The sequence below is a fragment of the Syzygium oleosum genome, unplaced genomic scaffold (genome assembly GCF_021117445.2).
Source record: "Syzygium oleosum isolate NSW1041296 unplaced genomic scaffold, Sole_v2.1 Sole_v2.15, whole genome shotgun sequence".
NCBI classification, from domain to species: Eukaryota; Viridiplantae; Streptophyta; class Magnoliopsida; order Myrtales; family Myrtaceae; genus Syzygium; species Syzygium oleosum.
In genome coordinates, this window is record NW_026607499.1 from 5,105,738 (window position 1) to 5,115,924 (window position 10,187).

General features: G+C 43.1%; 1 protein-coding gene across 1 annotated transcript; it reads right to left on the reverse strand.

Annotated features, from left to right (window-relative positions):
* Positions 1-569: 569 nt before the first annotated feature.
* LOC115687776 (guard cell S-type anion channel SLAC1) lies at positions 570-4,115 on the reverse strand. The gene is made up of 3 exons (XM_030613433.2): positions 3,400-4,115; positions 1,419-2,224; positions 570-1,099 (listed from the first exon to the last, which is right to left on the reverse strand). Exons 1-3 carry the CDS (start codon positions 3,982-3,984, stop codon positions 736-738), a joined length of 1,755 nt encoding a protein of 584 aa, XP_030469293.1. The 5' UTR covers positions 3,985-4,115; the 3' UTR covers positions 570-735.
* Between the last annotated feature and the right edge of the window lie 6,072 nt (positions 4,116-10,187).

A 10,187-nucleotide genomic window follows, 5' to 3' on the forward strand; every position in this document is an offset into this window, starting at 1 on the left:
GTTTCAATTTGAGAATTATTCTCATAAATTTGTACGGATACATATGACCCCACGGATATGGATCTAATGAAATTTAAATTAAGTTTCGATTCAGCTTCCTAACTTAATTTCCAGCTTTGAAAAGATGGTGGGAGAGGCGGTGTCAACCTCTAGCCAAACTACATAATCAAAATTAAATTAGAGATGAAGGACTAATTTATTTGGTTGGGGTAAAGAAAGGTTGATAAATCTTGTTGCGAGAGAAAAGGATCCAAACTCACATGGATCCCATTGACTCCATTGAATGATCTGAGAGATGAACACTCTTCCCTTTTTCTTTTTCTCGATAATAACATTTAACTTCAGGATCCAATGAAGCCAAAATTTATTTATTTATTTATCGTACCCTCTTAGTTCTAAATTACAATTTTCTTTTTCGTATTTTTTTGCTATAACTTTGAAGGAATCCAGGAAAATTTGGTCTGACTTTAGTTACTCTACATAAGATTCAGGTATTAAACAGCACGATCGAGCCATCTGGGCCCAAAAGAAGTTTGAGCGACTAGACCAGGCTTCAATCAGAAGCTCACGATCAAACTTCAGGTATAGATCTCATTCATTCAATAAGAACCTGAGATGAGAAATTCTCTGTCCAACATCATCATACTATTCAATGCAACACCAATTTTCTTATCAAAATTGAAGCCCCTTTGCTATCCCGTTTCGAAATTTGGATTCCCTGCGAAATTTGAAGCTCTACTCCGCTTCGTTCTCGTCCTTGCTCCCCGAGCTCTGCTTCCGTATGCTCGAGACGAAGGGCAGGGAGCTCTGCTTTGCCCATCGCCTTATGTCGTAGGCCCGCTTGACGGGCTTCTTCTCCTTGCTGCCTTGCCTCTTCTTGGTTATCGCAATTGCGAGATCGTTGGGGAACAGTGTGCGCCAAACAAAGGCATGGAGGAGCGTCGACACAAACAGTAGGGCGACCATTGTCGAGGACGTGAACGAAAGGGTGAGCGCGAGGCCTTTGCTTACGGTGCAAGGGACGTGCTCTGCGTACTTGATTGTTGCCACCGACGCTGTCGTCATTGGGAATGTGTAAGACCACCATGCCACAGAGAATCTGCAAAGGTTCATATGGAAGTGTCAATTAGAAAGCCAGAAGAAATCCTAGAAACAGCTTGAACCAATTTAATGCTTAGGAACGCTATCACTTCAATCTTGGTCTCATTTCACGTATGCAGATTCTTCTCAATTGGGTAATCCTCATCATCATCAAGCATCATCCTAATTCAATCTTTCTATGCGTTAGGTTAAGACTAATTGTTTGGCCGAAAGGTTTAGCATAATTCAAACCTTCACACAGAACTGAGGCATACAAACTTCCACATAATCTCTAGCTTCAAGAGATGTTTCACTCAACATATATCAATTGAACTCACCTAAACCCTGTGAAGAAATTGATCCGCACCACCAGTGACACGTAGAGGAACAAGGCAATGAAGTAGCAAGTCCTGGACAAGCCATCGAACTCGCCATAAATGGCATCCCAAGCGATACTTGCGGCTGAAGGAGCCGCGATGAACATGGAATAAACAGGGTGCAGCTCTTTTGGCAAAGCCTCGCTAGTAGGCAACCTTTGGTACAAAGTCACAAAAACCACCAGATAATGCGCGAACCCGACCGCCCAAAAGAACTTGGCGGCCTCCTTCCACCCAACCTTTGCTGCCAAGATTGCCCCCACAAAGTTCCCGACCACCGAGAGATGAGAAGAAGGGTTTGCGACCTTGCAAAGCCGCCGCTTCCCACCGGAGAGCCATTGTCCGTAAATCTTGAGCTCGAGGAAGAAATAAGGAGCCATGAATGTGCACCATATGGCGGGATGGAGTGGTTCGGTAAATAGGGAAGGCGGTGCGCTGATGGCTAGGAACATGCAGACGACCCAAGGGGCAAAGAAGAAGTTGATGCGGACCGGGTGAAAGTACTCCCGGCGGACGGCTTCAAAGTAGAAGATGGACTTAAGGAGGTAGGTTACAGTCACGGAGAATAGGACAGCAAGGGCGAGGAGCCAGAGCGAGAGGTTGATGAAGGGGGAGATGTGGAGGAACTGAGTGGCAGGGCTTGTGGCGAGGGACCGCCACAAGACGGCTTGGCTACTGAGGCCGAGGCAGATACCGAAGCAACCGATAGGGAAGCGGAGGAGGAAGGGCCAAGTTTGGTCCTTTGGGAGGAGGATGTCTTCATAGTCCTGCATGCGTTCATATGAATTAGAGCATAAACTATCAATGATGGGCATGGTTTCCTCCATTTCTGGTTCGAAGAACTTTATCCAACCAGTCTTTTGCATGTTTGGTTACAAGCATGCCCACATTTTTTTGATTACATAACCAAACATTTCTACATTTTATATTTATTTAAATTTACATGTGGGTGATATCTATAACCTATGATCAATTAACGAATATGCGTGATTATTAGAGAAAGTTCCCTTTGATCCAACTGTCTAGGGATAGAGGAAAGTATAAGCCATCTAAGAATGACTTATCTAAAGTGATTGTTGGTGATGAATCATTCCCCTGATAATATGATCAACTTGCTTGATATGAAGAGGATCATTCGTTGAAATCTTGGTCGGACACAAAAAGTTTTAGACACTTCTAGAGCTTATCGTTTTTGGTAGGTCAGGTGTGATCTAAATAACCCACTTGAAAATTTCGCGTGAATCCTAATATTATATCTTTTGAAATTGATGGTTGTAATTGATTGCTTCCCAAGTATGAGAAGATCTACTCCAGAAATATCCAATACTTGCTCAGGCCGAACAATATTCAGAGTTTGCTCAAATTGATAGAGGTAATCATTCCTAAATACTCAACGATGGTTCAATACTTTTCTACCTCTCCACCTCGTGTAATATAGAAGACAGATATTAGATATAAAATTGAATTTATTGGAACTTATTTTGAAAACTAAATAAGAAAATCTTAATGGGTTCTTGAACATATTTTCATAGGATTTAGAACTTGTACATTATTTTGTAAGTTCATTTTAGGAATCATTTTTCACCCATACCCCCATGCATAAGCCAAATAGAGGAAAATCAACAGAAAAGAAAGATCAGCCAGTTCTATCCAGAGAAAGTCGATTTTATAGGAAAGATGTGATCTTTCTCTTAGTTTTATAATGAGAAACACAAAAGTTTGATTGATTTGATAATGAATATTTTGAACCCTAGGGTTTGAGATTGGCCTTTACTGCTACAAGCTTTCAGTCATTCAACATGGTAATTCGGAAGTACTCTCAACGTGATGAAATGTTATCCTTCATGCATAAATTTTTGGTCAATATCGAACATACACGTTATTATATCTCCCTAAAACTGTGAAAACACCTTAAAAGTGTGATTTAATTTTTGATATTTACCTTGACTTCATCAAGCTCAGGTCCTCTTAGAGCAGCGAAATACCTCCCAGCAGGCACACTCCTGTTCACTGACTCGTCTTCCCTATTCCCAGCAAAACCCTCGTTCCTCTGCGTATACTCGTGCACGGCCGACGCCACCGTCTCTCTCTCCTTCCTCGACTTCATAAGCGAGTTCTGCTTGCTCAGCGTGCTTTTCGTCCTGAACAAGCTAAAGTCCGCCTTCCTCATCACTCCCTCCGTGCCGCCGCCTGCTCCTTTCATCGCAGAGTCGAATCCCCCAAAGCTCAGTCCACTCCTCGAGAGGACCTTCCTCTCGCCGCCTCCTCCATTGCTGTAGTTGTTGTTGGTCTTCTCTCTGTTGAGCACCGAGAACCCCGTTTCTAGCGAAACTTGCCTGCTCAAAGTCCGCTGCTGCCTCCTCGAATCTCGGAGCTTCGCTGCTCGGTTGGTGCGCTTGTTGCTGTCGGGTCTGTTATCTGCATTTGTTGCTGCTGTTGTAGTCACTTGTTCCGCTTCTTCTTCCGGGGGGACTTCGCGAATGTCGACGAAATGGGCGCGGGGAGAATTCACTGGTCGAGCATCCATTCCTCAAGACAAACCGAAGCAAAGAAGAGAACGAAGACAAAGCGTTTGGTTTGAATGGGTAGCATTTGTAAGTTCTTTGGGAGGTGTTGTGTCGTATGCATTTGGGCGCGCGCCTGAGAGATCGATCACGAGAAGTCGGTAAAAAGATGTGGATCGTAGGAGGTGGTTGTTTGGTTGGAGTTGGGAGACAGTGATTTCTTCATCTTTTGTATGAGAAGAATCCCGTGAGAGAGCTCAAGTAAATATGAACATCTTGTGGCCTAGGGTTAAGTATGGATTTAGCTTTTGCATGCGACGGATTTTTATTGATTGGATGGAGAAAGGGAGAGAGAGAGAGAGACCGATGACTAGATGTTGTGTGTGATGTAATATTAGTGCACGAAATGCTTTCGGACCTGCATTAGATTGTGGGGAGATGTACTAGTGCAATTTGACAAATGGCATGATACATTCCTACAAACCAACCATGTAAATCGAGCCACTCGATTGAGGAGATCATGATCATTTTTCAGGAAACCTAGCGTAGGTTGTATAGTCAGGGGGCTAATGAGATATGAATCCAATACTCATGTCAAGAAAAAAGGGTCTCTTAGAGAAAGATTTTCAAGTGTTCATAGAACACGACGTTCCTGTCCACCCAAGTCAATCACCGCATGCGAAGTGTTATCATATTGAAAAGAAATAAGGAAAAAAAAAATTATACTTGACACGTGATTATTGACCTAGTGGATTGCGTGACAATGCTCAAAACGTACCCGAAAAAAACCCTAGAGAAAGAGAGAAGCTATTTCTAGTTTATGCCAGAAACGATACCACACCATTGGAAAATCAGGTATTTTGCCCTCTGAAATTCTTGAAGGATGGTAATATTAGTGGTTGTGGGCCTTATAAGGCATCCAAGTTCATTCAATATGTGATCTGTCCACGATGGAGTTGGCCAGTGAAGTTTGTGGACTGATGAGGTCCATGTTGTCCCGACGAGACCCAGTGGACAGGACTTGGACACAGATCAAGTTTGGACTAGAGAATCAAATTGGGGTTGGTTTAGGGAGACCGAGGCCAATACATTTCATGGGCTCCTTTTGCAGCACTGCAGCTTTCGATCCTCAACATGCATCCCTATGTCAGCTGTTGATCCCCCACTCTTTCTGGAAGTGCTCTTGAAGCACTGCAATCTTTTCTAGGAAAATGATGCAAATGATCTATGAACTTTGGCCTAATATGCAATGTCGTTCTTTAACTTTTAATTTGTTTAATGTGGTTCAATAACTTTTGGTAAATGTTCGATCTAGTTTCTAGATTAGATAAATTAGGGACTAGATTGAATCCAAGATTATAATAATCTAGGGTCTAGATTGAACATTTACCAAAAGTTCATGGGCCATACTAAACAAATTAAAAGTTCATGGATGATATTTTACACTGGGTTAAAGTTTAAAGACTACATTGAACAAATTAAAAGTTTAGGGACAACATTGCATATTTGGTCGAAGTTCATGCACCATTTGTGTAATCATTCCATCTTTATTGGGTTTACAAGCGTCACCGTTTGCACATACTCGCCACAAACTTTGGTCAATTGTTAGTTGTGCCAAAGGTGTGTTATGCTAATATTTCACCAACCATCTTAGATATTAAGATATGTATATATAACTCAATAGCGTGTTGACGCAGATAGAAGCGATAACTTGGAAAACTCTTCCACGATTCGACTGGAATTCAATTCAATTTCATTTAGATAATAATCTGAATACAAAGCTGGACGTCCTTTTATAATGATATGACTCCTAAAGATATTCGAATTAATGAAGATAACATCAAAGCAAATCAAATCAAATCTTATCTAATAAAATTAAATCTAATCTTATTTAATAAAATCAAACGAAATATTGATAATTCGAAATTGACTAAAGTAAAAAAACCTGCCTAATCAAAAAAACTGCCGAAATTTCCGGTGATTACGGCGATCACATTCTTCAAGATAATCACAGGCTAACTGTTTTACATCATTCCCTCCCTCTTCGGGAAAACTCGCCCTCGAGTTATGATTAGGATAGAGGGGTGTATCGGGAGCATGATACTCAAATAAGTCTGCCACATTAAATGTAGGGGAAATGTTGAGATCACCAGGAAGGTCAACTACATAGGCATTGTCGTTGATCTTCTTGAGGATGCGGCAAGGACCAATTTTCTTGTGCTTCAGTTTATTATAGGTACCTACAGGAAAACACTCCTGTCTCAGGAAAACCATTACCTCATCGCCTACCTCAAAAATTTTCGAATGTCGCCGTTTGTCAGCATCCTCCTTATACTTTGAATTAGAAGCGACCAATTGACTAGCAACAAGTTTGGACTTCATTAATTCTGTCGCCAAATTCTCATTGCGACACTATAGCCGTGAATCTTGAGCAAGGGAACCAAATCCAGAGTATGCTGTGGTGTACGCCCATAAACAACTTGAAAGGGAGATGTACCGGTAGAGCGGTTAACCGAGTTGTTGAAGGCGAACTCAGCAGGAGCAAGATACCGGTCCCACTGCTTAGGCATATCATTGCAGAGGCAGCGAATGATATCCGCCATAGTGCGATTCACAACTTCCGTCTGACCATCCGTTTGGGGATGAAAAGAACTACTATACTGTAAATCAGTTCCAAACAAACGCCATAAAGTACGCCAAAAATGGCTTAGAAATTTCGTGTCATGATCGGAAGTGATTGTCTTCGGCACACCATGGAGACGGACTACTTCACGAAAGAATAAACTTGCCACATGCGGAGCATCCGAAGTTTTTTTACAAGGGATGAAGTGCGCCATCTTCGAAAACCGATCAACCACCACGAAAACAGAATCTAAACCCCGTTGAGTGCGAGGAAGTCCCACCACGAAGTCTATCGATATGTCTACCTAAGGACCCGAAGGAATATGCAAGGGGGTATAAAGACCAGTGTTCTGAGAGTGGCCCTTAGCGGTTTGACAAATGTAGCATTTATTGACAAATCGCCCCACGTCTGGCTTCAGTTGAGGCCAATAGTACCGCTCCTCCACCAAGGCTACAGTTTTATCTCGCCCCAAATGTCCGCCGAGAGTACCACCATGAAGCTCTCAAATGAGTTGTTCACGCAAGGAACCACGAGGAATGCATAATCTATTGCCAAAGAACAAGAATTTTTCTTGAATTATCATATCGCCATGACAACCTGTTTCAGAACACTTCTCCCATATCTCACCAAAATCATCATCCTCAGGATAAAGAGAACATAGGTGATCAAAACCGACAACATCAGTGCGCATGGTCACGAGTGTCGCAGCACGTCGACTCAGCGCATCTGCCACTTTATTTAAATGGCCTGCTTTGTGACGAAGCACAAAATTAAATTGCTCCAGAAAAGAAACCCATCGTGCATGCATTCGATTTAAGTGCTTCTGACTCTTGATATATTTAAGAGCCTGATGATCCGTGTTAAGAACAAATTCCTATTGATAAAGATAGGACTGCCAATGCTTTATAGCTCGCACGACAGCATAATATTTCTGCTCATACGTCGACCAACGCCGGCGAACTTCATTAAGTTTTTCACTAAAGAAGGCTATAGGCTTACCTTCTTGGGAAAGGACAGCGCCAATCCCGACGCCGGAAGCATCACAGTCCAGCTCGAACACTTTCTCAAAATCAGGGAGCATCAATACCGGCGCCGTGGAGAGTTTTTCTTTTATAAGAGCAAAACTGGCCGAAGCTTCTTCTCCCCAATGGAATTTGCCCTTCTTTTAACAGTCAGTGATCGGGGCCATAATAGTACTGAAATCTCGAATGAAAGGCCTATAGAATGTTGCAAGACCATGGAAACTTCGAGCCTCGCCAACATTCTTTGGAACTGGCCAATTGCGAATCACGGCCACCTTATCTGCATCAACGTGAAGTCCATCCACGCCAACAACAAAACCCAAAAACAAGAGGCGTTCTGTCTTGAAGCTACACTTTTTCAGATTAATGAACAATTTATTTTGCTACAAGGTTAGTAGGACATCCCTCAAGTGCTCCATGTATTGACACCTATCCGGATTATATATGAGTATATCATCAAAGAAAACTACCACAAACTTGCCAAGAAAAGGTTTGAGAACCTGAGTCATCAAACGCATGAAAGTACTAGGCGCGTTAGTGAGTCCAAACGGCATGACAAGCCATTCGTACAAACCCGTACTTGTCTTGAAGGCCGTTTTCCATTCGTCGCCAGGACGGATGCGAACTTGGTGGTATCCGCTTCGAAGGTCGATCTTCGTAAAATTCTGTGATCCAGCAAGTCTGTCTAGCATATCATCAAGTCGTGGAATCGGAAACCTATACTTGACAGTAATCCGGTTAATGGCACGACTATCTACACACATACCCATGGTGCCGTCTTTCTTTGGCGTGAGAAGCGCAGGAACTGCACATGGACTTTTGCTTTCACGCAAGAAGCCCTTTCGAAGGACATCTCCCACCTGCTCCTGTAGAATCTGATTCTCTTTCGGATTCATCCGATAATGCGGCAAATTAGGAAGACTAGCTCCTCGAAGAAAATCAATCTCATGCTGGATATCCCTCAAAGGAGGTAATCCGTCAGGTAAATCCTCAGGCATAACATCACTGAATACCTTTAATAAGGGCTTAAGAATGTCGGGAACACGAACCACAACTTGCTGGTCGTCCTTGTCCACAATCATATACATCCCTTCATGCTTTCGGATGTTCATCATAATCCCTGCATTCTGCTTCTTCACAATCTGAGGGGAATTACTCTTTGGTCTCAAAGTAATTTTAGTCATTTTCCACACAAAAGAATACGTATTCTCCCTAGCTCGGTGTGTAGCATCAACATCATATTGCCATGGCCGACCCAGTAAAACATGACACGCATCCATCTCCACAACATCACAGACAATAGTATCTTGATATGATTTCCCGATCGAAATAGGTAAACGACATAATTGGTTTACCTTAAGTTCTGCTCTCTTGCGTATCCACCCGATCGTGTAGGGCACGGGATGCGGCTCCGTCTTTAGTTGCAAGTGATCCACCAAGGCCTTTGACACTATGTTCTCGCAACTTCCGCTGTCAATAATGATATCGCATACTTTGCCGTTGACAGTACAGCGAGCGTGGAAAAGCTGATTCCGCTGGGTATCTTCTATCCGCGGAGTAAGCAATAGACGATGCACAACACAATTAACTTGCTCGCCCACTTCATCTTCCACTCCCACTTCTTCTTCATTTTCCCAATCTTCCTCATACACATCTTCGTCATGTTCAACGATATTGGCCATTCTACGACGAGGACAATCGCTGGAACGATGGCCTAACTCGTTACACTTGTAGCACTTGATCGGTTGGGGTTTGGCATATGGATTCTGGGTATTCTGATTGGGAGTGCGATTGTTTGCTGCGACTGCTTCCTTAGCTGTCCTAGTAGTATCTCCTGGAACTCGGCTCGAATCAGGTGTTTGTTGACTAGAAGAACTTGCAACATCAGGCTGTCTTCCTTTCCCGAATGACCCACGACTCGAATAATTGCTACCACGAGTACTAGGGCTAGTCCTCTCCAATTGCACCTTAATTTTTGGCACCATATCCTGGGTGTCTTCGACAGAGAATAGTCGATGCAAAGAAACCCGATCCTGGATATTAAGTCGCAAACCATTAATGTACCTAGCAGTTTGTTGTGCCTCGGACTCATCCAGGTTATTGCGAGCGGAGAGTCGAAGGAACGCTTCCGTATAAGCTTGGACCGATCTATTCGATTGTCGGCAATTCTGGAATTGCTGAAATAACAGTTGCTCATAGTCCGTTGGGAGGAACCTCTTCTTCAACTTCTATTTCATCTGACCCCATGATCGAATAGGAGCCTTGCCTTGTCGACGTCGCGTCAATTGAGTCTGTTCCCACCAAGCTGAAGCGCCACCCTTCAACTTGTACGCCACAAGTTTCACTTGGCGATTCTCGTCAATATCCATAGCGTCGAAGAATTTTTCGACCTCCCAAAGCTAGTTAAGGAAATCTTCAATATCCAAATTCCCATTGAAAGTAGGGAGATCTACCTTTAGTTGATACTACTCAGGATCTCGTCGATAGCCCCCCTGCCGTCGATCCCCACGAACATGCTCCTCTTGGAATCCCCTGTATCGGCGACCACCACGAATCTGTATCTCCTGGAAATCATCGTCTT